The sequence below is a fragment of the Sardina pilchardus genome, chromosome 23 (genome assembly GCF_963854185.1).
Source record: "Sardina pilchardus chromosome 23, fSarPil1.1, whole genome shotgun sequence".
In the NCBI taxonomy this organism is placed as follows: Eukaryota; Metazoa; Chordata; class Actinopteri; order Clupeiformes; family Clupeidae; genus Sardina; species Sardina pilchardus.
In genome coordinates, this window is record NC_085016.1 from 13,885,355 (window position 1) to 13,911,926 (window position 26,572).

General features: G+C 40.6%; 6 protein-coding genes across 9 annotated transcripts in view; 3 read left to right on the forward strand and 3 right to left on the reverse strand.

The window, feature by feature from the left end:
- The window catches only part of stab2 (stabilin 2), a 41,447-nt gene extending 31,062 nt beyond the window's left edge, over nt 1-10,385 (forward strand). The window contains exons 61-68 of the mRNA XM_062528586.1: nt 209-374; nt 1,255-1,361; nt 7,863-7,982; nt 8,227-8,376; nt 8,925-9,038; nt 9,121-9,252; nt 9,531-9,635; nt 9,719-10,385. Of these exons, the coding sequence (XP_062384570.1) occupies nt 209-374; nt 1,255-1,361; nt 7,863-7,982; nt 8,227-8,376; nt 8,925-9,038; nt 9,121-9,252; nt 9,531-9,635; nt 9,719-9,775 (951 nt within the window). The 3' untranslated portion in view covers nt 9,776-10,385. The remainder of the gene's footprint in view (nt 1-208; nt 375-1,254; nt 1,362-7,862; nt 7,983-8,226; nt 8,377-8,924; nt 9,039-9,120; nt 9,253-9,530; nt 9,636-9,718) is intronic.
- LOC134071119 (uncharacterized) lies at nt 1,613-3,116 on the reverse strand. Its single transcript, XM_062527716.1, has 2 exons — nt 1,775-3,116; nt 1,613-1,669 (listed from the first exon to the last, which is right to left on the reverse strand). The coding sequence occupies exons 1-2, from the start codon at nt 3,105-3,107 to the stop codon at nt 1,641-1,643; spliced, it is 1,362 nt and encodes a 453-aa protein (XP_062383700.1). The 5' UTR covers nt 3,108-3,116; the 3' UTR covers nt 1,613-1,640.
- Nucleotides 10,386-12,241: 1,856 nt separating the features above from the next.
- On the reverse strand, nt 12,242-14,089 carry LOC134071120 (rano class II histocompatibility antigen, A beta chain-like). 2 transcript variants are annotated; one of them, XM_062527718.1, is made up of 5 exons: nt 14,006-14,089; nt 13,594-13,869; nt 13,096-13,386; nt 12,756-12,869; nt 12,242-12,573 (listed from the first exon to the last, which is right to left on the reverse strand). In XM_062527718.1, exons 1-5 carry the CDS (start codon nt 14,064-14,066, stop codon nt 12,536-12,538), a joined length of 780 nt encoding a protein of 259 aa, XP_062383702.1. In that variant the 5' UTR covers nt 14,067-14,089; the 3' UTR covers nt 12,242-12,535. The 2 variants fall into 2 exon arrangements, with proteins under 2 accessions (XP_062383702.1, XP_062383701.1); XM_062527717.1 differs by having other exon boundaries at nt 13,096-13,404.
- A 170-nt stretch (nt 14,090-14,259) lies between these two features.
- LOC134071126 (H-2 class II histocompatibility antigen, A-Q alpha chain-like) lies at nt 14,260-17,204 on the forward strand. 2 transcript variants are annotated; one of them, XM_062527726.1, is made up of 5 exons: nt 14,260-14,368; nt 15,273-15,524; nt 15,833-16,114; nt 16,228-16,356; nt 16,874-17,015. In XM_062527726.1, exons 1-4 carry the CDS (start codon nt 14,308-14,310, stop codon nt 16,317-16,319), a joined length of 687 nt encoding a protein of 228 aa, XP_062383710.1. In that variant the 5' UTR covers nt 14,260-14,307; the 3' UTR covers nt 16,320-16,356; nt 16,874-17,015. The 2 variants fall into 2 exon arrangements, with proteins under 2 accessions (XP_062383710.1, XP_062383709.1); XM_062527725.1 differs by lacking the exon at nt 16,228-16,356 and having other exon boundaries at nt 16,874-17,204.
- Nucleotides 17,205-18,758: 1,554 nt separating this feature from the next.
- Nucleotides 18,759-21,244, reverse strand: LOC134071127 (rano class II histocompatibility antigen, A beta chain-like). Its single transcript, XM_062527727.1, has 5 exons — nt 21,157-21,244; nt 20,764-21,039; nt 20,272-20,553; nt 19,603-19,716; nt 18,759-19,368 (listed from the first exon to the last, which is right to left on the reverse strand). The coding sequence occupies exons 1-5, from the start codon at nt 21,221-21,223 to the stop codon at nt 19,328-19,330; spliced, it is 780 nt and encodes a 259-aa protein (XP_062383711.1). The 5' UTR covers nt 21,224-21,244; the 3' UTR covers nt 18,759-19,327.
- Nucleotides 21,245-21,434: 190 nt separating this feature from the next.
- Nucleotides 21,435-26,448, forward strand: LOC134071125 (rano class II histocompatibility antigen, B alpha chain-like). Of its 2 annotated transcripts, XM_062527724.1 has the most exons (5): nt 21,435-21,519; nt 21,693-21,772; nt 21,890-21,950; nt 22,251-22,532; nt 25,952-26,448. In XM_062527724.1, exons 1-5 carry the CDS (start codon nt 21,459-21,461, stop codon nt 26,086-26,088), a joined length of 621 nt encoding a protein of 206 aa, XP_062383708.1. In that variant the 5' UTR covers nt 21,435-21,458; the 3' UTR covers nt 26,089-26,448. The 2 variants fall into 2 exon arrangements, with proteins under 2 accessions (XP_062383708.1, XP_062383707.1); XM_062527723.1 differs by having other exon boundaries at nt 21,693-21,950.
- Nucleotides 26,449-26,572: the final 124 nt, after the last annotated feature.

The following is a 26,572-nucleotide window of genomic DNA, read 5'->3' on the forward strand; positions in this document are numbered from 1 at the left end:
GCTCTCTCATTCTCTCTCTCTCTCTCTCTCACACACACACACACACAGACACATGAATTCAAACACATACAGAAATGTATCTCTGCACAGCTATCTCATTTTACACTGATACTATCTTAACTTGGGCAACAATGCTCACAGTAGATACAAGCTAATCTGTGTGTGTGTGTGTGTGTGTGTGTGTGTGTGTGTGTGTTTCCATATATAGGCTGGTCTAAACATGTGTAGCGCTGGATGGCTCTCAGGGGTTCGAGTTGGATATCCAACCACATACTCCAACCCCAAGTGTGGGTTTGGCCATGTGGGCATTGTTGACTATGGCGTGCGCAACAACTTGAGTGAGACCTGGGACACCTTCTGCTACCGAATCAAAGGTAGGCTGACCCTCTGGTCCTCCATGCCAGTCCTACTCTTTAGTCACTAAGGTTGCTTTCACACTAGGTCCGTTTAAGTGGACCGGACCCGAGTATGGTTACTTCTACCATAGTTGGTCTGTGTTCACATTACATGTTTGTCTGCGCATCCGGGTCCGTTTGCGTCATAAGCACCATGCTTCTAGACACGAGCTTCGAGAATTCTGTTAACAAATATCAGTTGGCAACATAGCAGAAGCCGGTGCAATGAAGAAGACAAAGGTAAAGATTCTTTAGATTCTTCAGAACGTTTGCTTAGCAACCTGCTCCAGGGTTCTAGCGAACCGGACCCGAGACCACCTTTTCAGGCGGACCCGGGTCCGGTCCTGGGTCCGCTACCGAGTTCGGTACGGTTGCGTTCACACTATCAAAAACAGCCGAACCATCGGACCAAACGAACCCGGGTCCGGTCCAGAGGACCTAGTGTGAAAGCACCCTAAGAAACACCACACCTTTAGAATACGTATTTAGAGTTGTAATGTGTATTTTTTTTATGTGATTCAATACAATAATGTAAATCTATAAATAGTATTAATCTTAAATAAATGCTTGCATTACTATTTTCACAAGTTTACAACCAGTTGCTTTATCTCCGTGGTGATGCAAGTAATGAATAGTCAAAAGACAGCTAGACAGAAAATCAAACAGTTATTGTGTGTGTGTGTGTGTGTGTGTGTGTGTGTGTGTGTGTGTGTGTGTGTGTGTGTGTGTGTGTGTGTGTGTGTGTGTGTGTGTGTGTGTGTGTGTGTGTGTGTGCATAGGATTGATAGTATCTATCTGATATCAGCATTTAATCCAGTGCCCTCTCCAGTGTTACAGCATGTGTGTGTGGTTATTTCAGATGTGCAGTGTGTCTGTAAAGAGGGCTACATCGGGGATGGCTACATTTGCACTGGTAACCTCATGCAGGTCCTCAAATCTCAGCCCAGGTTCTCCAACTTCTTGTCAGTAAGTTCCCTCATTATTTTGTTTCAAGTTTCACTGCACCAAAATAGCAAGGGTAATTATGGAGCTTTGGCAGTGGTGAATTGTGTGGTGATATGCATGACAAGGAGAAAAGCTTGTGGGTGATATCTACATACTGTACATGTATCATACATGCACATACAGCTATATGTCCACACAATAAAAAACAGAGATATGTTTGGGATAAAAGGCATTTTTAATTATTTTATCAATATATATATATATATATATATATATATCCATACACTCAATAACCAGGTGTCACTTCTGGGAACAGAAGATGGAGAAGTCTGAAAAAGAAAAGAAAATGCATTGCATTTAGCACATGCTGATCAATCCCATTCTGAAAACACACGGAAAAGAACACAAAAAAATGCGGATTTCTGGGTTCTCACCTTTGCACTTCGCAAATGGTTTCTCTTTGGGTTTCATCTGGAGGTGCTTGGCATTGTTGTTTTTCTGTCTTTCTGCCTCTTTCTTCCATATCTCCATCTCTCCATCTCTCTGTTTCTTGCGGATTTTCTGTTTGACCTCCTCCAATTGTTGTTTCTTCAGGTCTTCCTCACTCTGTTTCTTTTCTGCCATTCTTTGACTCTTCTCCCTCTTTTTCATTTCTTCCTCACTCCTTTTCTTTTCTGCCATTCTTTGTCTCTCCTCCTGTTTCTTTTTCATCTCTTCCTCACTTCCTTTCTTTTCTGCCATCCTCTGTGTTTCCTCCTGTTTCTTTTTCATTTCATCTTGCCTCTCAGGTGCATCGTTCTTCTCCAGCTCCATTTTCTTTTTAGCTTCAGACTCCACTTTCACAGACTCTGTGACAGGCCTCTTTCCTTCTTCCGTTTCTTCTCCCTGTCTCTGGCTGTCTGTCTCTTTTGCTTGCGTGTCTTTCAGTGTTTCATTCTCACCTCTGCTCGCCATTTCAAGCTCTTTCTGTTCTTGCTTTTGCGTCTCAATTTCTTGCCACTTGGTGTTTAATTCCTTTATCCTCTCTCGAAACCTTCTGTCCATCTCTTGCCTCCTGATGTCCAGTTCTTTCTTCCTCTCTTCCGCTAGTCTCATTCTTTCCTTATTCCTCTCCATCTCCAGCTCCTCATCCTTTGTTTCTTCTGCTTCCTGCTTCTTCTGCTCTCTCTCACTTTCTCTCTCTATCTCTTCCCTCTTCCCATTTCCTTCCAACAGTCTCTCTGCCTCTATGTCCACTGAGAGGTTCAACTCATTGGGTCTCTCTGCCTTTGTCTTTGTCACCCCTTCAAGGTCGTTGTTTGTCCTTTCTTCATTTCTGACTATTTCTTCCTTTGCGCTCTGGCTGTCTGTGTTTGTTGTCTTTGTTGTTTCGTTCTGTCTTTCTATCTTGGCCTCAAGTTCCTTCTCAAGCTGTTTTTGTTTTTCTGTTTCATTCTCTTCCATTTCCTTTCTTTTCTGCTCCTCAGTCAGTTGGTCCTTGTCTTTGGACTTCTCGGTTTCAAAATGTCCCAATGAATCTTCTTGCCTTCTCTCTCTCTCCATTTCTTTTGTCTCCTCACCTTCCTCACCTGGCATTCTGTATGTCTTTTCTCTTTTCAATTCAGCCAGACGGTCTTCCTCTTTATCTCTGTCTCTCTCCATCAGGTTCTCTGTCTCAGTTAATATGGCCAACTCCCTTGATTGTTGTTCTTCTCTCCTTCTCAAGAGTTGTCTCTTAGTCTCTTCCTCTCTCAGTTTTGCTTTATCTTTTTCAGCGGCCATTATCATTGCTCTTAACATGTCCTCCTGTTTCTCCCTCTCAGTCTCCACCTCTTGGAGCTTAAACTGTTCCTCAATGAATCTTTCTTTCCCCTTTTCAATCGCTGCAAGTAACTTTCTCAGTCGGTCTGCCACTCTCTTCGCCTCTTTCACCACCAGTTGTCTTTTTCCCTCTACGTATTCCAGCTTTGTTGTTTCACTCTCAACTATTTCAGCCAGCCTCTGCCTCTCAGCCTCCAGCTTTTTTGTGTTCTGCTCCTCTTCCCTCTGTTTCTCCTTCTCTTTCTTAAAAGCGACAGCCAACTCTTTTAACAGGCCTTCTTCTCTCTTTCGCTCACGGCAAATCTTTTCTTTCTTTCTTTCTTCTTCTACCAGTCTCTCTTTTGCCTTTTCTATTGCTGTGACCAACTCTCTCAGTCTGTTTTCTTCTTGCTTTCTCTCTCTCTTTACCATTTCTCGATTGTTTTCCTCTTCTATCATTCTCAGTTTTTGTTTTTCCATTGTGATGGTTATCTCCTTTAGCTGTTTGCTCTCCGCCTCCAGCTGGTCTCTTTTTGTCTCTTCTTCCAGAAGTTTCTCTCTCTCTTTCTCGGCTGCTTTGATCAGCTCTATCAGTCTGTCCTTCTCGTTCTTTCTCTTGATCTCCAACTTTTTTCTTTTCTTTTCTTCCTCAGTACATCTCTCCTTCTCCTGCTGAAGGATTGCGGCCAACTCTCTCAGTCTGTCTTCATGTTTCTGTCTCTCACTCTGCACTTTTTCTATTTTCCTTTGTTCCTCAAAGAGCCTCTCTCTCTCCTTCTCCATCACTTTGGCCAACTCGTTCAGTCTATTTTCCTCACTCTTTCTGTCATTCTCCACCTTTTCTCTTCTCCTCTCTTCATCAATCAGTCTCTCTTTCTCTTTCAGAATGTCTCTGACCAACTCTTTCAGTCTGTCTTCATCTCTCTGTCTCTCACTCCGGACTTTTTGCATTTTCTTCTCTTGCTCAGTCAATCTCTCTTTCTCCTTCAGAATTACTTTGACCAACTCCTTCAGCTTCTTTTCCTCTCTTTTTCTTTCGTTCTCTACTTTTTCTCGTTTCCACTCTTCGTCCAGGAGTCTCTCTTTCTCTCTTTCAATGTCTTTAGTCAACTCTTTCAGTCTGTTTTCCTCTGTCTTTCTGTCACACTCCATTCTTTCTCTTATATTCTCGTGTTCCAGTAATCTCGCTCTCTCTTTAACAATCTGTGTGTTGATCTTACTTTCTCGCTCTCTTAATCTTTGCTCCTTCTTTTGTTGACTTGAAACCGACTTTCCTCGCCTCATTTCCTCTCTCAGTCTTTCTGCATCCTTCATCATTTTCTCCTTTCTCCATAACTCTTCCCCTTGTCTTTCTTTTGGCCATTGCATTTCCATGTCCCTTTCCAACTTTTCTCTCGGAGTCTTCTTGCTCTTTATCTCTCTTCCATTCATTTGTCGCGTTCTATCATCACTTCCTCTTTCTGTGTCCATCTGCTTGGAGCATTTACCATAAAATACAATTATCAGTAAGCTTCGCATTGCTTCAATTCGCATTAAGGTGTTGCATTTGTTAATGCGTAAGTAAAAATAATGCAGGTAGTAGTAGTAGAAATATAATTAATACTAGAATACAATCAAACAAGCAAATAAATTAATGAATAGTAACATAAAAGATGTTTGAACCATATATCACTGAATCTTATCACTCTCGTCAAACAGCATTTTGATTTTTACCTGCAGCCTCTCAACTATAACCTTTCTGGTTGCGTTCTCCATGGGGTACATCTGGACGAAAGGGTTGTTGATGTTTTTATGGAACTCCAGCTCCATACATTGAAACTTGTTGTCCAGCTGCTGCTGATAATCCTCTATGTGGTCCACCAGGTCCACCTGGGCTCTTTCTAACCTGGAGCCCAAGTAGCTCTCCCAGCCTTCCTTGTAAAGATGCGCACTCATCTGCAAAGAGTGAGTGGAACAGGGGGATGAATAAAGGGTTTCTTTCATTCATATCGCTCAAAGGGACATAATCCTTGTGACTACATGTCTGTTCACCTCACCCTTGTCCATGGGTTAATGGTACACACTTTTATTGAATTTCTTTTATGCTTCATATCTGACTTTTTTGAGTCAAGAGCAATATTTCTCCTTAGCTCATTTAGAATCGATAAATAAATGAAGGAATACTTTATTAATGATGCCATGCCAGTGGCTATTGTACTTGATGGCACAACCCTCTATCTGTGCAGTACATGAGATATCATATCACAATCTTATAAACTAGCCTACTTATGATCAACTGTAAATTTAAACTGTAAAAATATATCATTTAAATAACAGCAATAGTATACATAATATTTTTTTTATTTAAATATAATATACATATATTTTAATATACATAATTAAATCAACAATTGAAATATAGCTCACCATTAGTTTGCATCCCACATGTCTGATGATTGACTAAAGTGTTTTAGAATGTTGACATTGTTTAGTTGCCCAGCTACGGTGACATCAGTGGTCATGGAACCATGCATGGAATTGTCACCTGGTCATGACATCATAATGCACACTTCTTCTGTATTTAATAATGATAATAATGATGATTTGTATAGACCCCTGCTGAGCCTACGTCACTACGTTCGCTGGCGGCAAAACAACCATCAACTGCCATCAGCGACAACGCTAAACTCCTCCGATATGTCATTGTATTGTAAATCTTAGACATGACCATTTGGGACATAGTTATATATCAAATGATCTATACACCCGCCACTTCTCCTTACTGTATACGCTCGGTTTTTCAATAACGTAATTATAAATATCTGGCCATTCAACGGAGGGCAATCTTGCTACGTCTTCTTTCCATTCACTTAGAATGGGGATCTGTCAGAATGATCCCACCTGATAACGTACGTTTTTTCAAAGTTTTTTCAAATAATCCTCCCAATCCCGTACACTGAGTGTATGTACATACTGTTTTATATCGTTAGCCATTTCATCAAAGGTTAATTACGGACTAATTTTAGCCGCATTACTAGTGCTTTTCAATGGCCGTCTAACTTTTCTGCCGCCACTGACGTCACGCCACTCCGAATGTTTATCCGTTGTGAAGGGGTCTATAGCACTTTTCAAGCAAAGTGCTTGAAACAATACAAAAAAACATAAAACTGTCATTTGAATGATAATGATAATTGTAATAATAATAACGATTCACAAATATGATCATAATAAGAATCTGCCAAATACCATAACCAAAGATTCTTAAATACCCCTTTTCAACCGTCTCTGCCATAACTAACCATAATAATTATCATAATATATGAATAAAACGTAATTCATCAATCTCCACTAAGCCATATTTTTTGTAGCATATCTATTATCAGATAATCAGGCGCCAGACAGGTATTATGCCAGTGTGTAGCTAGTGCTTTATTAGAAGAGATCACAAGCCAGATTCTGCATGTGAGGTCATTCTGTAACAAACTGGTTATAACAGTTATATCTGCCACACTTCCATTTTGTTGGAAACACTCAATTGACCCTTCCAGAAGTCCCGCCCTCCATAGTTACTGTTGCTACGCCTGTCAAACTTTCGCACCTTGCCCGTCTATTACAATGGAGGAGACACGGGATTTTTTAAACAAATGTAATTTACAAAGACATCGCACCACACTGAAAGCTCATATTTGGTCACTAGCGAGCTACATCTGTCCTCTGTCAACTACAGTTGCATTTTCAGCTCTGAACAAAACCGTTCATGAGTTATTTAAGCAAAAGTCGAAGGTACGCGTTGTTTTCGATGGTTCCTCCAGGCTAGTACGAATGACACGGGCGGGGGACAAAACTAGCATAACGTTTTACGCTATACTTCCATAACGTCAATATTTGACAACATAACATGATTGGTACTTCAACTAGGTATTATTTTAGACAGAATTGCTGACGGGCTATACATACGTCTCGTTGAATGTCTGTTAAGAACTTTTTGCCGCCATCGTGAAACGTATCTCGCGGTTATGGAAATATCACGCAATATGCAAAATTTCAAGTTAGAAAAATACGTATTTCAAACTATATCATGTCTTTATAGTTCAACATGTTATTTCACCGTGATTTCACGTGTTTGGGGGCACCACACATCCAAATAAATGCCCTTAATGGCCCACAGGCTATGCAGTCTCCATAGGTTAACATGGCAAAAACTCGAAAGCTTGCCAGGCCTTGCTTGCCTAGTTACGGGTTGCTAAGCCACGATTGGCCTGTGGCGGTTTTAGGGCGTGGCTCTGGAAGGGTCAATTGTAGGGTACTTATGTAATACTTATGTGACTTATTGTCCCCCTCCAGACAATTGCACTCATTGATGCATCATTCGTAATGCACTCTACCTTTAATAAATTTCATTATTTTTTGGTCATTTTCTATTTTTCTTTATTTTTACTGCACTCTATCTTTTTACATTTTTCCTATAATTGCTTTTAAAAAGCTTAAAATATGTACCATGTTGTAAGTTGCTTTGGTTAAAAAGTGTCAGCCAAAGGTAAAGTATGTAATGTAATGTAGAAATGAGGAAAAAGAGACTACACCCCTTCCTAATCTGGAGGGTTTACCCTCACCAATTTCTTTCCCTTGAAAGGCTTCTATTTAAAAAATAGAAGTCCTTCTAAACCAAACTAATGACATCCTTCGAGATGAGATCGGAATCATCATTCATGTAATCGTTACAGTCAAAATGAATGTGTCTCTGTTTACTGTTCTCTCTCTCAGCAAATCCTGAACTACTCTCAGAACTCAGTGGCCGGGAAGGAGTATGTGAAACGCCTCAGCAACGTGACTGTCCAGTCCACTCTGTTTGTGACAGACAACAGTGGACTGAATGAGAATGAGGTGGGACATTCATTACACATGTACAGTACAAAGTCCATACAAACACACACACACACACACACACATACACACACACACACACACACACACACACACACTAGCTCAGTAGCTCTCTCCCACTCTCTCTCACACAAACACACTTTAAAATATATTTTTCCTTCCTCTAATATCTGTTGTATGCCCTGTACATGTGGTGTTTTCTGAACGTGTAATCTGAATGAAGTCTCTCTCTCTAACCCCTCAGACACTGTCATTCCGGGATCTTGAGTATCACCTGTCAGAAGTCCGGGCACTCTCTCTACAGGAGCTGACCAATGGCAGCCACATCCGCACACGTCTCGGGCAACCCATCACTGTCATCGGAGTGCCTGATTTAAATGACCCCTCCAAGTTGGTGAGAGACAGTTCAATTTAATTCAAATTCAATTAAAAAACACCTTATTTATTTTATTGCCCAAGGGGCAATTTACATAGTGTCATGGAGTAGAGAACAATAATATATATATATATATATATATATATATACTGTATATAAATATCACTATTGAAATAGATGAATTATAAATAATAAATGTACATGGGTCAATACTGTACTAGAGTGCAAGTACTGTATGTCCTTCCTATTAGCAGTAGGTAAAGTACAGTGCAGTACAGTGCAGCACTCTCTGGACCACGGCAAGTGCAGTTGGACTAATTTCTGGCTATGACCCTGAGGAGCGGTCATAGTGTAGGACAGGACGGAATATCTAGGGCATAGTGTAGGACAGTACATATGACAAAGGCAATCTAACAAAGACACACGGTGACAGTTTGTCAGATGAAGGAGACATTTAGAATGATTATACTACATATTTTCTACTCTAGTTCCTAAACTGTAAACTGTGTTTCAAAGTAATGTGTGGTTCAGCTGTATAAATCAGGTCATCTTCTGCATTGCTTTAGACTTCCTCTCGGTACATAAGTGACCGCTTCCTGATCGAGTCTGACATCATGGCATCTAATGGCATCATCCATGTCCTTCGGAAACCATTGACAGCTCCTCCTCCAAAACCATCAGTAAGTACAAGTCTGAAGCCATAAGCTGCATCTCTCCTCCAGTAAATGACCTTTGACCCCTGACTGTGTTGATTCCCTTCAGTTTCATGTGGGCCATCAGGCTGGGATGGGTATTGGAGTCATCCTGTTGCTCCTACTGATTGCTGCCGTCATGTTTGTTGGATATCATTTCTACACCCACAAGACCAAGCCATTCCAATTTCACTACTTCAGGGTATGTGCTTGTGTCTTTTTCAGTCTCCTTTTATGTTAGATGAGTGTTTGTTTGTCTGTGTTGTACACAGAGAGATTGTGTTGTCCTTTGTTTTCTTCTGCACACACACACACAGTTGTACCTGAAATAGATGCCCTTTAAGTGCCCAAATTGCGTTGCAATATGGCCGCCGAGTCGAGGGACTTTGTCTAAAAAGCTCCCTTGTTTCCCCTTGACATTTTTTAGATGTTCTTGTGTGTGTGTGTGTACTGATTGTGTCTGTGTCTTTGTATGTGCAGGAAGATGAGGGAGAAGACAGCATTCCAGAATCAAACATCTGCAATCCCATGTATGACAGTGTGTCTGACCCCGCTGTTACCCTGGGACCCCTCTCTGGACTGGCGGTAAGTTCTGCCTCGTGTTCACTTACACTTCAACTGATATGTGTAAGCCAAACCAGAAATCAAGGATTGTCTCTTTGTTACAGGAAGAAGATAAACATCAGGTGGTTTCTGCAGGTTCTTACAATCTGCAAGAGAGCTGAAAACTGGCAAAGGGTTTCCCCATTTTCATACAAGTCAAAATTGTGCTCTGGAGTCTAATGATTAGGCTGTTTACAGAATATGAATAGTTTGAGAGGTTTAAATATTTGATTTGTTAATAAGTGGTTAGGAGTGTACAACTGAGTATGAATGGATGAATGGCACAAGATGTTGAGAAGAGAGAGAGAGAGAGTGCATGTGCGTGTGTGTGTGTGTGTGTGTGTGTGTGTGTGTGTGTGTGTGTGTGTGTGTGTGTGTGTGTGTGTGTGTGTGTGTGTGTGTGTGTGTGTGTGTGTGTGTGTGCGTGTGTGTGTGTGCATATTAGAGAGAGAGAAAGAGAATGAGTGTGTTTCCCCAGTGAGCTATTAAAGAGCCTGTTAAAATGTGAATTATTCTGAGTTGTCCAAAAGGGTAGCTCGCCATATCATAAAACTGTAGACAGATGGATATCATATTACGTACATTGTTTATGTTCTGCCTTGGAAGATTGTTTCTAATCTATCAAACCCTTAAGAAAAACCTTTTTCACATCTGCAGAGTCTAGACATCCAGACATCTATCCTACGAATACATATCCTGTTGTCACTTCAATAAATAAACATTGTGATAGGAGTGAGTATTTATTCAGTTCCATTTTTGTTAACCATTTAACACCTAGGTTTTATCAGCACCTAAGATATCAGCATTCAATTCTCTAACAACCCAACATTTCTGTGAAGCCGCATTGACATCCAAGTCAAAATCATAACGATGTAGTCCATCGAAAAGATGTTCTGCAGTCTCTGACTGGTGCACACTCACTGGCTTCATCAGCTTCTGACTTCCACCATAAACCCCCCTCAGTTAATCATAATTTGGTGCTTCCTAATCATAATGACCAATAAATGAGCTCTAATGTTATCAGCCAATCAATGTTCATGACTGCTTTGCCTATCAACTTCCCCACTCCCGTTTGAAGGCAGGACTGCCAGCTTGGCCCAGGTTAATGGTGGAAGGCAGTCTGTCCTCTAGTCATAACAACAATCCAAATGCTCCAGTGCATAGATGGGAGCACTGCTGTAAGAGATGAGGTCATTAAAAATGTCATGGCACCCATTGCATTGTAAGCTGACTGTTCTGACTGACCCTGTTCTATTTCATCACTTCATCATCCCCCAGTGTTTTTTTTTTTTTTATTTAGTTAAATGATTCCATTGCTCTCCATCTGAAGGTCGTGGCACGTGGTTATTTTCTGACCATATCCTGTCTGTTCAACCTAACCTAAGAGGCCAATAAAACAAGGGTTAAGCTTTTAAAAGCAGTTCTAACAAATTACAACAATAAACAAAAAACCACAAGAAGTGCATAAATGACTGTAATAACTGCATCATTGACTGCAATTGTCCGGAGGGGTGCAGCTGAGAGTGAAGGCGTCCTACTTGTCCCTGTCAAGGTTGCCATTGGTTGTGCACACCTCAACCAGCACAATTAGGTGGTACGTCAAAGATCAGCAAGGGCGAGATATGGCTGGGAATGACCGCCTCCCTCTTGCCCCTGTCGAGGTTGCCATGGTCGTGGCCACCTCAACAGGCACAGTTACCGTAGGTGGTAAGTTAAGGATCAGCAAGTAGTGCTATGAGAGGAGATGTTCTCTGAAGAGCTGGGTTTTCAGACGTTTTTTGAAGATGGAGAGGGATGTCCCTACTCTAATGGTGGTGCGTTCCACCAACGAGGAACAACAGATGAGAAAAGTTGGATTGGCCTGAGCGTGTTGGTGGAAGAGCTAGAAGTTGCTCGGCTGAGGAGCGTAACGGTTGTGTGGTAGCATATGTCAGTATGAGGGCATGCAAATAGGTGGGAGCAGAGCCGGAGAGTACTGTACTTTGTAGGCAAGCATTTGAATTTGATGCGGGTGGGCAACGGTAGCCAGTGCCGCTGGATGAGCCATGGGGTCACGTGCCCTTTTGGGTTGGTTGTAGACCAAGCGTGTTGCTGCATTCTGGATCATTTGAAGGGGTTTACTGTGCAGGCTGAGAGACTTGTCAGGAGGGCATTACAGTAGTCAAGTCGTGAGATGACTATTGCCTGTGAAAGCAGATTTCTACAGGCATACATGAGTCTCGCACTAGCTGGCCATGCAGATTGAGATGGACGCAGCGCAGCAGTACTGAACAGACTGAGCTGCTTCATCATTTCTGATGCCTTGTGTAACTGGAAAGTCCCCCTTTTACATTTTCCTGAAAGAGGAAAATATCTCAATAATGGTGCATTGTCATCTTATTTCATTCAGCAAAGCCTCTAATGTTGAAGTTTCTGTGATACGATAAGAACCACAATGACCATCTGTTCTTCATGTGGGCAAACAAAACCACAACACCATCACAGGACTAACCTGTTCACCAGGACTGACTTGTTCGTTGTGTTGTTCTTATTATTCTGTACCCTTGTTGAAGTCACTCTAACAACCAGTATGTGAAGCATGAACGAGACAAGATCATCTTTTTTTAATTTTAACTTATAAAACACAAAATCTACATGGATTACATTATCAAAAACCTGTGTTGCCCATCATACTTCAAACTAATCTCATTACATGCCATTGATTACTACATACAGTAGGTCACATCTAGTTGGAATTTTTAGATAACATTTTGTTCATTATATTACTGATTTGTACATTTTTAAGAGACACGAAACCTTAGAATTATGATGAAATAATCCTGAACAATGAGCTGTAAAGAGGCCTGTGATGCGTCAGAGGATAAAGAGGAACATGAAGAAGGTCACGAAGTAGAGGCTGTTACAGGAACCATCGTCCACCCTGTGCCAAAGAACATACTATGTGAAAACAACCAATGAAATTTTATTTCTGTCTTGAAATTATCTTGGACTCATGAGACCGTTCTATACTATAGCAATATTCATACCAACTATAGCATTCCCCAAATAGTAATACTAAAGACATGCTAAATACAGTATGCAGCAGATACAGAAACAACTAACCTTGAGACGATTTCCTGTAGTAGAGCAGTCCAGCAGCACAGACCACCAGTCCCAGCACCATTCCAGCAGCTCCAATGGCCATCTTGTTCCTCTCCCCCTCAGGCATGGTGGACTCTACCGAGTAAATAGGGAAAGAAATTCAAATACAGTATATCTTTAACATCAGAAAACAGGAAATTTTACAACATATTGGCACCTCCTATAATAATTGAACCATAATTAAAGTCACAAATGACAGAACACCATGTAGACCATATTAAATTAAACAATGTATTAATTGTTAATGTCAGCACAACCCAATATCAGACTTATTCAATACTGAGGAGAATTCAGAACTCACCCCAGACAAACTCTCTGGGCTCTTTAAAGCTAGCATGCTCCACCACGCAGGTGATCTTCTCTCCAGGTTTGGGGGTGAACTCCAGGTAGGAGTGGATCTGATAGAACCAGTCTCCATCCGCCAGTTCCTCTGTGGCCGAGACATCGCTGGTCACCTTCCGACCATCTCTGTACCAGGTCACACGGATCATCTTTGGGAAGAAGTCATACGCACTGCACACCAGCATGCCAGGGTGATTGTCGGTGAAAGGCTTCCCCAAACTCAGCTCCACTCTGGGCTCAGCTGCAAAAGCTGTGTGTTTTGGTGTATCTTTGAAAATATTGTCTTCAAATGGACATTATGCTCGTAATGTTTCACAAAAAGTTTTGAAAGTTCAGAATAAGGCTGATAATTAGCTTTTGTCAGACATGGTGTGAGGTTTCAATCTATATGCTTTGGTTTCAGTCATTGTCAAATATGTGCAAGAAACTGTTGTTTATTAATCTATTATTTACTTACCTGTTATGTCACCTCCATAGCTTTTGAGGGCCTCCTCATTGGCTTGTTTGCAGACTCTGTCAACAGAATTCCGCGCAAATGGCAGGAAGAATTTATCATGATTCCACGCTTTTGCTAAACGCATACCTAATGCTGAATAGCCCACAAACCAACCAACAGTGCTGTTAAACACTAAGAATTCCATTTTATTGTAAAAGAGGGACTCAACATAAACCATATCAGTCAAATCTATCGAGTTGAAGTAGCATCGCCGCCATTTGTACTGGCAATATCCATCTATAACCAAACAAACAAAACATTATAGCCTCATATTCATTGCTATTTTGAATGGTATGACTGAAAGTTAAGACACTACACTTGACACTAAGACACTTGCTTTGTGTGAATTAAATGTATTCGTTTGTGCATTTACCTGCTCCAAGGAGTAGATTCACTAGCAGCAGACAAGTACACGTCAGTTCTGAGCAGGGCATGGTCTCCCTCGAACAAGAGATGGCTGTGTGTGAACATAACATATTGTACTACATACTGTACATGATTCAGTGTCTTAGGCTACAAAGATACAGATGAGTGTATTAAACCTACCCTTCCTATTGGACACTGCTTTGAAGGTGTAACATATTTAAGGAGGTGCAGAATATTTCTCTGATACAGCTGATTTCCTGGAGTTGGAGTATATTGGTCAGCACAGATTGTTGTATTTGGATAGCCAACATGAAGCTTGCTATCTTTTGTCTGTGGGCTACATGTCCTCTGTTCTGCACAGGAAGTCAATGTAAGTAGAGTCACTTTCAGAACTTTACTCCAATAGTGATGGCTAACTGACTGGACTATACAATTATCAGCCGGCAGAAACTAACAGAATGTTTGAATGCATTGAGGGTTCAAGGAGAGAAGTTATTTTTCATTTTCTTCAGGTGACTATCCAAACAAATTCCTATAGCTACAAAAAAGTCCTAGCGACAGTTTCAGCATCTTGAAAAAGTGTCTAAAGACTTATCTGTTTGCATTATTTCTGACTAGTACATTTGTCCTTGCAGTCACTTACTGAATATCTTTATTGTTATTATATGTATTATTTTATTTAGTCTATTTGTGTTTAGTGTTTAGAAACGGCTGTTTTTATATTACTTCAGCAATGAGGTTAATACAAAGAAGTGGGCTATATATTATCACCACATATTTTTTCTTCACTCTTCTTTCTGATTGAAGCACAATCTCATTCTGATTAATTAGACTATTTGGCATTGTGGGTACTGTAATACACAGGTGTGGTTACACGTTTTAAGAATTATTATATGCATAAACACTGTCCATCTGCTGACCCTATACAAAATGTCCTTGAGCAAGACATCTAACCCCAAAAGTGGTCCAGATGTACTGCCTCACATTGCTCCACCCTCAGTGGGTCCAGATGTGCATGTTGGTGCTTTGCATTGCAGCCTCCACCTTCAGTGGGTGAATGTGAAGCACAACATTGTAAAGCCCTTTTAGTGCTCGAGCAGTGAGACAGCGCTATATAAATGCAGTCCAATTTGCAAATAATGACACAGTTGGCTGATTGAAGTGGACACATTGTATTCCATCATACAAAAGCAAAAACTTGAAACAAACCAACTGTTGTAGCAATGCTCAAATGTAATGTACATTCTACTGTATATATTTCTTTTGTGTTCCAGATCTGGCCATCAATTATGTATACTGTGACACAGGCAAGATGTACTTTTCAGTAAATGCAAATGACAATCAGGTACTGCATGTGGACTTTGAGGACAAGGTCGTTGTGGACACATTACCAGAGTTTCTAAACAATGTGACGTTGGATGAATATTATGGACTGGTATATGCATATGCTTATAGACAAATCAAGGCATTTCAGAACAATATGGCACATATGGCAAGAGAGTTTGGTTATCCTCCTGAGGCAAAAGGTAAAATAGATATTTTTCAAATACCTTTTGCTTTTTAATCAAAACATTTGCACTGTAAGGGCAAGTGTCCCATATTTAGATTATGCCTGTCCTGAACTAAATGATAACTCCAATGGAGATCTCCAAAAAGAAAAATATCTCAGTCCAATTTTAGGCATCATCCATTACTGTAATGGGAAATCACAGTCATTATATAATATCTCCTACTATATTGAATTGTATTCTTTTGTTTTTTCTTTTCTTTTTTGAGTAAATCAATAATTGTGATTTTCATCAAGAATAAAGTGAAAATAAATGTTACATTGCAGAGCCACCAATCAGTGCCGTGTATTCCAGCAAGGAGGTGCTTTTGGGATTTGAGAACACCCTCGTCTGTTACATCACCAGGTTCTACCCTCCTCAGATCACCATAAGGTGGATGAGGAACAACGAGAACGTGACACAAGGGGTGAGCTTAAGCCAGATCTACATAAATAACGACGGTTCCTTCAACCAGTTCTCCACCCTGAAGTTCACCCCTAAGAAGGACGACGTGTACTTCTGCACGGTGGAGCATTCAGCACTTGATGAACCCCTGAGAAGAGAATGGGGTGAGACTAATATATTATATATAGAAATATTATTATTGTTGTTGTTGTTGACAGGTGTTTCATTGGCATCACATGCTTAACAAGTGGAACACTGTGCATTGTGTTGCTTTAAGGACAAACAATATGTGTCATTCTTTGGTCAAAATACCAAAAGAAGGAAGCACCACAACACCTGTTCCTCTACAAGTACAGGCATCCCACATGATGTTGTTGCCAGCAGGTCTTGAGCCTACGTGACAAACGTAAACTTCCACACCCTCATTCTTCAGTCATGAGACTGGATATTTCCTGAACTGGGCAAAAACAAATGGCTGGCTTGTGTTATCGTGTTAGCTTCTCTATACCCAAATACATATGTAAAAGCACAGAAATGTCCTGACTATTTTCCCCTATAATACCAAACCAGGCTGAAGAGTGACATTTCTTCAATATTACCCCTATAATGCTAAACCAGGCTGAAGAGTGAAATGTCCACAGTACCAAATCAGGCTGTGTTTCATTACACTCAGGAAGTTGTGAAGTTTTGATAGCTCATAAACAATAGACTTTTGCTGTCTCTGATTGTTGTGTGTGTCTCTCTCTCTCTCTCTGTGTGTGTGTGTGTGTGTGTGTCTGTCTGTCTGTCTGTCTGTCTGTCTGTCTGTCTGTCTGTCTGTCTGTCTGTCTGTCTGTCTGTGTGTGTGTGTGTGTGTGTGTGTGTGTGTGTGTGTGTGTGTGTGTGTGTGTGTGTGTGTGTGTGTGTGTGTGTGTCCTCCTCAGATGTCGAAGTGTCTGAGCCCAGTCTTGGTCCATCGGTGTTCTGTGGAGTGGGTCTGACTGTGGGGCTGCTGGGAGTGGCTACCGGAACATTCTTCTTCGTCAAGGGAAAAGATAGCCGCAGGCATCTAGGAGTATAACATTATGACCTCAGAGTAGAGACAGATGCAGTAATCAAACTCAAATTATGAAACACAACCAGTCACTAAATATTTATGTTTATGGCATTTGGCAGACACTTTACAGTTTACAACCACTACATTACATAGTTCATAGTTACATTGTATTTTTTTTTTTTTTTCAAATGTGTCAAATAAAAACACCTGTACCATCACTTACTGTAGCAGAAGTTTTTTCGATTTTGATTTTGAATCAAACACTTCCTTCTCCCTATCATTAAATCATACAACTACAATATTAGTTTCTTTTGTTAAGTTAAACATGAATTAATGCAATTCATACCTGAAAATCATGATATTAAAGTTGGTACATTTCTCAATTGGTACATTTCTCAAATCATCCTGGACATTTGCAAAACAGTAAGGGCATTTTCAAAACAATTTGTACAAATTGCAAAACACCATTATACTGTAGCTGCAAAAGCCAGTTTGCTTAGTAATTTTTTATTGACCTCCGCCAAGGAGGTGTAGCCTATGTTTTCACCGGCGTTTGTCTGTTTGTCTGTCTGTCTGTCTGTCTGTTAGTAAGATAACTCAAAAAGTAATGGATGGATTTTCAGGGAAGATCAGACATGACCCAAAGAAGAAACGATTACATTTTGGGACTGATCTGTAATTCCGTCGGGATTCTAGAGGCGTTTATGTATTAAGCTTAGTGGTGTTTTTCTGGTGTTGTCAATATAACAGTGTACTCTGGAGGGATGTTCAGTTGTAAACTATGACTAAAGTTTCGATGACAATTGTAAATTGTAGGTTACACCTTATGTGAGAGTATGATTGGAAGAGACTGGACAAGATTCATATGCTTTTACTGTTTGTAGGCTACTGTAATCTGTTGACAGACCATGTAATTGCGATACAGAACAGCACTGCATTGCACAAAGAAAAAAACCAAATGTAGAAATGTGATATAGGACAATCTTCTTAGGGAAAACTGTATGCTGTAGGAATACAGTGCAGTCTTCCTAGGACTCCTGACGTTCCTGTCTGTTGGACCACAAATTCTCATCCACATCAAGACATTATAACTTATGCTATGAACTTAATGCTTAAATGTTGTGGGGGTGGGATATTCAACACAGACCCATTATATGTTGATCAACATAAGGAATCGAAAATGTGTGAAACAGCTGAGAATTTAATCATTTGCATGGATGTACCAAAGGCTTTGCAACTTGTTCAAATAAATGAGAAACTGCTTTTTTGATGTGCAGATTGTGCACACGTGACACAATGATGTGAAGATTGAATAGGTCGCTTATTGAACAGGTAGCTTTAAGAATTCCAATTCTGATCTGAGAAATGTATCAAAGTAACTGATTAAACTGTAGGCCTTTAATCTTAGTATGATGTAAATGATGTAAAAAGGTTCAACATTTTGTTCCATGTGTCCCTTTCTCAATTTGAGCACAAGCGCACAGCTAATAGATTCACAAGAAATGCACTTAACCCATGTGTTTTCACAGAGTTGCCAGTTGAGGGCATCATAGTCATATCTCTCCACTCACATTCATACAAGAATAAATACTCAAACACTCAAAAATTGGACATTTATTGGGAGCAAGTACTTTGGAACTGGCATGGAACTGAGTACCTTGGAAAATAAATTATCAGTTTTTAATACATTTACAAGCACAAATAAAAAAGAATCTAACAACGACTTGTAGCAGCACTCTGTGTTGTTCTAATTATTCTGCAGCCTACCCTTGTTGAAGTCACTCTAACAGCTAGTATGTGGAACATTATTTTCTATATACAGTATACTGTATAAACTAAAACACAAAATCTATATGGTAAAAAAAAAAACTGTGTTGCACATCTTAGTTCAAACTAATCTCATTACATACCATTGATTACACATTTGAAATTACAGTTTTGTATTACTAATTGCATTTCTAATTGTACATTTTTAAGAGACACAAAATCTTAGAACTATGATGAAATAATCCTCAACAATGAGCTGTAAGGAGGCCAGTGAGGAGGCCTTGTGACTGACATGCGACCAGAAGTTGCATCGCATCCTGCTATTTGAAAACAAGAAGATGATTTGTTTAGCGATATCCTTGTGTGGAGAGGGAAGGTTACGCATCCTGCTACTTGAGAACAAGACGATGATTCGTTTAGCGTTATCCTATTGCGGAGAGGGAATTTGAAAGACAACTGTTTATTGATTGAGCCCTGCTTACGGTGAGATCCCAGACCCTACATCTTGATGTGGATCTGGCTGGTCAGGCTAGGCCAGTGATGCATTAGAGGATGAAGAGGAACATGAAGAAGGTCATGAAGTAGAGGCTGTTCTTACAGGAGCCATCATCCACCCTGTGCCAAGGAACATACTATGTCAAAACAACCGATAAAATAAGACTCTTCATTTTATTTTCGTCTTGAAATTATCTTGGACCTGTCTGTCATGAGACATTGCAACATAATCATACAAGTTCTCTACTATAGTAATACTCATACCAACTCACTCATACAGTATAGACTACATTCCATAAAGTAATACTAAATACATGGAAAATACAGTATGCAGCATATACAGTAACAGCTAACCTTGAGACGACTTCCTGTAGTAGAGCAGTCCAGCAGCACAGACCACCAGTCCCAGCACCAGTCCAGCAGCTCCAATGGCCATCTTGTTCCTCTCCGCCTCGTCCATGGAGGGCTCTACAGAGTAAATGTGCAGTTGTTATGGTCAGGAACAGAATTTCAAATATATCAGGAAGCAGGAAATTGGACAACATATTAACGATTCCTCTTTAGACATAATAGTCTCAAAATACAGAACACCATAAGACGTTATTGTATCAAATGTCGCTCATGTCAATTGCTCTTTCATTTCCCTATTCCTCATTCCCCAACACTACACTGCACACACACAGTTGTCATTCATGACACTCATTAGCAGTGGCTAACGCACACACATTTACACTGACAACATGCATACAGGAGGTGGTGACCATAACAACATGTAAACACTCACACGAGGAGAATAGCAATTAAACATTAAGTCATTCATTCAATCAATCATATAATAACAATAACTATGGCATGGTAAGGCTAAATTTAAGGAGAATAGCAAAAATAAAAACAACAATGTAAAATTCAATCAATGGACAAATTGTAACAAAAACAATAGGCCTGCTAAATCAAACAATATATTAATTGTTAATGTAAGCACAACCTACAGTAATATCAGACCCATGAGAATTCAGAACTCACCCCAGACAAACTCTCTGGGCTCCTTGAAGCTAGCATGCTCCACCACGCAGGTGATCTTCTCTCCAGGTTTGGGGGTGAACTCCAGGTGGGAGTGGATCTGATAGAACCAGTCTCCATCCCCCAGTTCCTCTGTGGCCGAGACATGGTTGGTCACCTTCCGACCATCTCTGTACCAGTTCACGTGGATCATCTTTGGGTAGAAGTTATACGCACTGCACACCAGCATGCCAGGGTGATGGTCACTGGAAGGCCGGTCCAAACTCAGCTTCACTTTGGGCTCAACTGGAAAAGTGTATTTCAATGTATCTCTGAAAATGTTGTCTTCAAATGGACCTTATGCTCGTAATGTTATCACACAAAGTTTTTAAAGTTTAGAGTAAGGCTGATAATTAGCCTTTGTCAGACATGGTCTGAGGTTTTGATCTACAAGTGATTCTTTCAGTAATTGTCACATGTAAGAAAGTGTTGTTTATTCATCTATTATTTACTTACCTTTTATTTGACTTCCATAGCTTTTGTAGACCTGAGCATTGACTTGTTTGCAGAGTCTGTCAACAGCGCCGCGCTGAAATGGCAGGAGGAATTTATCTTGATTCTTCTGATTTGCTAAACGCATGCCAAGACCTGAATAGCCCACATACCAACCAACAGTGCTGTTGAACACTAAGAATTCCATTTTATTGTAAAAGTATGACTCTACATAAACCATGTCAGTCAAATCTATCGATTTGGAGTAGCATCGCCGCCATCTGTACTGGCAATATCCATCTATAAGCAAACAAACAAAACATTATAGCCTCATATTCATTGCTATTTTGAATGGTATGACTGAAATGTAAGACTTGCCTGCATCTTTGTGTGTATTAAATGTGTTTGTGCACTTACCTACTCCAAGGAGTAGATACACTAGCAGCAGTAGGCAAGTACACATCATCAGGTCGGAGCAGGACATGGTCTCCCTCGAACAGCAGATGGCCGTGTGTGAATTGTGCATATTGTACTACATATTGTACAAAATGTACTATAGTGTCTTACCCAGATACTGATTGGTGCTATTAAACCTACCTTTCCTATTGGACACTGCGTTGAAGGTGTAACATATTTAAGGAGGTTCAGAATATTTCTCTGATGCAGCTGATTTCCTGGAGTATATTGGTCAGCACAGATTGTTTATTAGCATAGTAGACATGAAGCTTGCTATCTTTTGTCTGTGGGTTACATGTCCCCTGTTCCACTCAGGAAGTCAATGTAAGTAGATTCACTTTCATAACTTTACTACATGGCTAACTGACTGGAGTATACAACTATGAGCTGGCAGAAACTAACAGAATATACTGTATACTAATTGTATTTCACTACGATTGGCACAAATAGTTTTCCATCATGTAATGTACATTCTGTATATTTCTTTTGTGTTTCAGATCTGTATCAAGATGCCATCAATGATGTATACTGTGACAAAGGCAAGAAGTACTTTTCAGTAAATGTGGATGACAATCAGGTACTGCATGTGGACTTTGAGGACAAGGCCATTGTTGACACATTACCAGATTTTGTAAATGTGACTTGGGAAAAATACTATGGGCTGATATATGCATATGCTTACAATGAAATGAAGGAATTTCAGGACGATATGGAACCTATGGCCAGAGAGCTTGGTTATCCTCCTGAGGTAAAAGGTAAAATACTTGTAGATCTTTTTCAAATACCTTTAACTTTTTAATCAAAGCATTTGCACTGTGAGGGAAAGTGTTCCATATTGAGATTGCGCCTGTCCTGGACTAAAAGAGAACTCCAATGGAGATCTCCAAAGACAAAAACCTTTCAGTCCAATTTTAGGTATCATCCATGGGATATCATGAGCACAGTCATTATATAACATCCCCTGCTGTATTGAATTTTATTCTTTTAGAGTAAGAGCATTTTTTAATAAATCAATAATTGGGTTTTTCATCAAGAAAATAAATGTTACATTGCAGAGCCACCAGTCAGTGCCGTGTATTCCCGTGAGGAGGTGCTTTTGGGATCTGAGAACACCCTCATCTGTTACGTCACCAGGTTCTACCCTCCTCAGATCACCATACGGTGGATGAGGAACAACGAGAATGTGACGCAAGGGGTGAGCTTAAGCCAAATCTATGCAAATAACGACGGTTCCTTCAACCAGATCTCCACCCTGAAGTTCACCCCTAAGAAGGACGACGTGTACTTCTGCACGGTGGAGCATTCAGCACTTGATGAACCCCTGACAAGAGAATGGGGTGAGACTAAATATTATTATGACCGCCGCTAGCGTAGCTAGCGAAGCGGTCATATAGTTGTTGTCAAAGTTTTTTTTTTTTTTTAATTCTTTTTTCCCGTCATTTTTCGTCAACGATTCCCGGGACACCGTAACACCGGAGCGCATGAAACTTGGTGGGCATGTAGCCCCAGTAGAGTTCTATGGAAAATTTTCGTTTCGTCCCCGGGGGTCACTCCAACCCCGCGCTGCCCCCGCCCGAAGCCCAAAAATGACAGTTTTTCCTACATAACTACCTGAACCGTGGCACCGAGGATGACAAAATGTTTATGGTATGTTGTTCTCTAGAGCTTGCATCAACTTAGCTTATAACCAGTCATTTGTGATTTGCCCCCCCATCGTAAAAATTGAAAATGCAATGTAATATTGCTTTAATTGCCCCTATCTTCAGATGAGATGTTATGAACTGCACCAAATTTCATGTGTATGATTAACCTGACACCCTCTGGGAGTATGCCAAGTTTTGTGGAATTTCATCCATGGGGGGCTATAAAATAAATGGATTTATGTGTACATTCAGGACTGTATACCCATCGGCCAGTAGATGGTGGTATTATCTGGAGTCTAAATCCCCCCCTGGGGATTTCAAAAACTGTTCCAAACATCTCAATCTCTGCTAGTTTTTCTCCTAGAAACATATAAGTGACACCATTAGAAACCTTTAATCAACTAGTTTCCAAATATGTTTTAAAAGAGAATGGTTGCTCTGGGTGCAACAAACATGCAGGAACACACACACACACACACACACACACACACACACACATAAATACACACACACACACGCATACCTACACACACACGCACCACTACATACACACATGTACATAAAACATTATACAAACACATGCACAAACACGCCCACACGCATGCACACATACACCCTTACACACACACACACACACACCTACACACACACACACACACACATGCACACACACATCTTTGAGTACATTTTGTGAGACCACCGGAGCTGAGAAGTGAGTGTGTGTGTGATGTACTATAGTGTGTGGGTGCGTTTCTGTGTGCCCATCTGTGTGTTTGCATGTGTGTATATGTGTGTATGCATGTTCTGTGTGTGTTCTCTTTCTTTCTCTCTCTCTCTCTCTCTCTCTCTCTCTCTCTCTCTCTGTGTCTGTGTTATCTGTGTGTATTCTGTGTGTGTTCTCTCTTTCTCTCTCTCTCTCTCTGGGTGTGCCTGTGTGTGTGTGTTTGTGTGTGTGTGTGTGTGTGTGTGTGTGTGTGTGTGTGCGTGTGTGTGTGTGAGTGTGTGCCTGTGTATGTGTGTTTGTGTGTGTGTGTGTGTGCACACGCGCGCATGTGAGTGTGTGTGTGTGTGTGTTATCTGATATTGGAGTGACAGTGACGGCAGAGAACACAGTGAACATATACTCAGAGACACATTAAACACACACACAAGCAGACACACACTCACACTAGAAAGAGAAGCACTCATACACAAAAGCAAGCGCACACATGCACACACTCATTTACATACATAAAAGTTGCAGTAGGGATGGAGTAGGCGATGGAAACACAAGCGTGATTGATATTTGCGGAGAGAATGTGCAGGACTGAGCGGCGGTCATATTGTGTATCGCTTTGCGGTACATCTAGTTATTATTGTTGTTGACAGGTGTTTCATTGGCATCACATGCTAAACAAGTTGAACTCAGTGCATTTTGTTGCTTTAAGGACATACAACATGCATCATTCTTTGGTCAAAATACCAAAAGAAGGAAGCACTACAACCAGTGTTGGTCATCTTACTTTTAAAAAGTAATTAGTTACCGTTACAAATTACTTCTGCCAAAAAGTAATTGAGTTAGTAACTCAGTTACCACACTGTAAAAGTAATTAGTTACTCAGCAAAGTAACTGACGTTAATTTTTATGTTATATAACATCTTTAACGTCATACATATTTATTATAGCCTAACTGATTGAAGAATAAAACCAATTATTCGGTACAATTAGTGGGTGGAAGTCAGAACGTGCACATGGCATCCGCCCACCCAGCCCAGGCCCGGGGTGGCTATCGGGAGATGCGGGAGGATTCCCGGTGGGCCGTTAACGTTTTGGGCCAGTCTGATTATTGTGAGCTTAAATATATTGTTTCTGACGATTTGTTGCGCTCTCGTGGCACTTCAGCAGCCAGGGCTGCGCGGTCGCGGCCGCCCCTTACTCGCAGTTTCCCAAATATTAACAAAGTAGCACTCACAAAACTGTTCGGAAGTCGCAGCAAGTCTATATTTGCAATCTACAGGAGTAAATGAACAACCCCTTCTCCAGTTGAACGGCCCTGACGAAATGTAGGCTATGCAGCAGAGACGTGTAATAGGCTAATGATTAATTTTACTGTAAGGTAACCCCCGATATCAGAAGCCCTCAAAAATAAAATAGGCTATCTTTAAAATGTATAGGGTCCTCCTTTGAAAATAACCTTCAGTTTCAGTGAAGTAGCCCTGTCAAGAAACTATAGAAATCCGACAGACAGAGAAAGTGCACATTTACTTGTCACTATTATGCCTATAAGCTATCGTGGGAAGTTCGCTACGTGCAAATGAAATGGCTTGGATTTGGTGAGTAGCCTATTCAAGTCTTTTTTCCCCTCCTGAAGTTGGAAGTGTGCCTTTAATGAAATTATTTCCATATTCCACTCTGATGTAGGCTACAGTATCTTGGTCGCTATGCCTAGTCTGTCAAGGGTGATTAGGCTAATATAGCCTACATTTATTTATAGCTCAGGGGAGGGTATTCCATGATCCTATCCAGTGAACTCGCTTCATTCAGCCAAATTGTAGTAACGCGACGCTTTAAATTCTCAGTAACGATAACGGCGTTGCAACGATGAGAAAAGTAATTAATTAGATTACTTCGGTACTGACAAAGTAGCGCCGTTAGTAACGCGTTATACTTAAACGCCGTTACTACCAACACTGACTACAACACATGTTATTTTACAAATGCAAGCATCCTGCATGATAGTGTTCAGGACTTGAGCCTGCAAGACCAATGTAAACCTCTACACTCTCATTCTTCTGTCATGAGTGGAGCCTGGTCATTTCCCGAAGTGGGCAGCCAAAAACAAATGGCTGGCTTGCATCGTGTTAGCTACTCTATACCCAAATTCATATGTAAAAGCACTGACATTTCCTGAATATTTCCTCAACAATACCAAATCAGGCTGACGAGTGAAATGTCCACAATATATCCTGTTTAATACCAAATCAGACTGTATTTTATTACACTGACTTTTCAGGTTATGATTCAGGAAGTTTTGATAGCTCATAAACAATGCGGTCTCTGATTGGTGTGTGTGTGTGTGTGTGTGTGTGTGTGTGTGTGTGTGTGTGTGTGTGTGTGTGTGTATCCTCTTCAGATGTTGAGGTGTCTGAGCCCAGTCTTGGTCCATCAGTGTTCTGTGGAGTGGGTCTGGCTGTGGGGCTGCTGGGAGTGGCTACCGGAACATTCCTCCTCGTCAAGGGAAAAGATAGCCGCAGGCATCTAGGAGTATAGAAATATATCCTCATAGTAGAGACAAATGCAGTAACACTCAATGTTTGATACAAGAAGATCTAAATTGATGTTTTTGCTTTTTGTAGCATGGCAGTGCTGTACATAGGAAAACCGCATATCAAAAAAATGGAAACATCATACTGATACTGATCATACTGTTTATATTAACTGAGTTTGTACTTCCGCATACAGTTTGCAGTGTTACTATGTTATTTGTAAACTGGGAATTAGTATGGTTAGTTTTTTACTGACTTATTCCCAGTGCTTCTGGTAAAATTAGATGTACAAAATCAGTCCTGCACACTAAATCATGTTTGTCAATGTTTCTCTATCCAATATATCTGTGTTTCTGTGTCTGTATTTGTGTTTCTGTGTGTGTGTGTGTGTGTGTGTGTGTGTGTTCACTCATGATTAAAGGTTGGGTACGGAATTAGCAAAACGGACGGCAGAGTTTGAACATATACAACCTCAAGTCCCGCCCTCC

Coding starts and splice junctions, on each gene's coding strand:
- LOC134071119 (XM_062527716.1), bottom strand. CDS start 3,107: ATGATAATGGCCGCTGAAAAAGATAAAGCAAAACTGAGAGAGGAAGAG. Junction 1,670..1,774: donor ACCATTTGCGAAGTGCAAAG/GTGAGAACCCAG, acceptor TTTCTTTTTCAG/ACTTCTCCATCTTCTGTTCC.
- LOC134071120 (XM_062527717.1), bottom strand. CDS start 14,066: ATGCCCTGCTCAGAACTGACGTGTACTTGTCTGCTGCTAGTGAATCTA. Junction 13,870..14,005: donor GAATCTACTCCTTGGAGCAG/GTAAATGCACAA, acceptor GTTTGGTTATAG/ATGGATATTGCCAGTACAAA. Junction 13,405..13,593: donor CTATGGAGGTGACATAACAG/GTAAGTAAATAA, acceptor ATATTTTCAAAG/ATACACCAAAACACACAGCT.
- LOC134071126 (XM_062527725.1), top strand. CDS start 14,308: ATGAAGCTTGCTATCTTTTGTCTGTGGGCTACATGTCCTCTGTTCTGC. Junction 15,525..15,832: donor TTATCCTCCTGAGGCAAAAG/GTAAAATAGATA, acceptor GTTACATTGCAG/AGCCACCAATCAGTGCCGTG. Junction 16,115..16,873: donor ACCCCTGAGAAGAGAATGGG/GTGAGACTAATA, acceptor TGTCCTCCTCAG/ATGTCGAAGTGTCTGAGCCC.
- LOC134071125 (XM_062527723.1), top strand. CDS start 21,459: ATGAAGCTTGCTATCTTTTGTCTGTGGGTTACATGTCCCCTGTTCCAC. Junction 21,520..21,692: donor GTTCCACTCAGGAAGTCAAT/GTAAGTAGATTC, acceptor TTTGTGTTTCAG/ATCTGTATCAAGATGCCATC. Junction 21,951..22,250: donor TTATCCTCCTGAGGTAAAAG/GTAAAATACTTG, acceptor GTTACATTGCAG/AGCCACCAGTCAGTGCCGTG.
- LOC134071127 (XM_062527727.1), bottom strand. CDS start 21,223: ATGTCCTGCTCCGACCTGATGATGTGTACTTGCCTACTGCTGCTAGTG. Junction 21,040..21,156: donor GTATCTACTCCTTGGAGTAG/GTAAGTGCACAA, acceptor GTTTGCTTATAG/ATGGATATTGCCAGTACAGA. Junction 19,717..20,271: donor GCCCAGAGAGTTTGTCTGGG/GTGAGTTCTGAA, acceptor TTTACTCTGTAG/AGCCCTCCATGGACGAGGCG.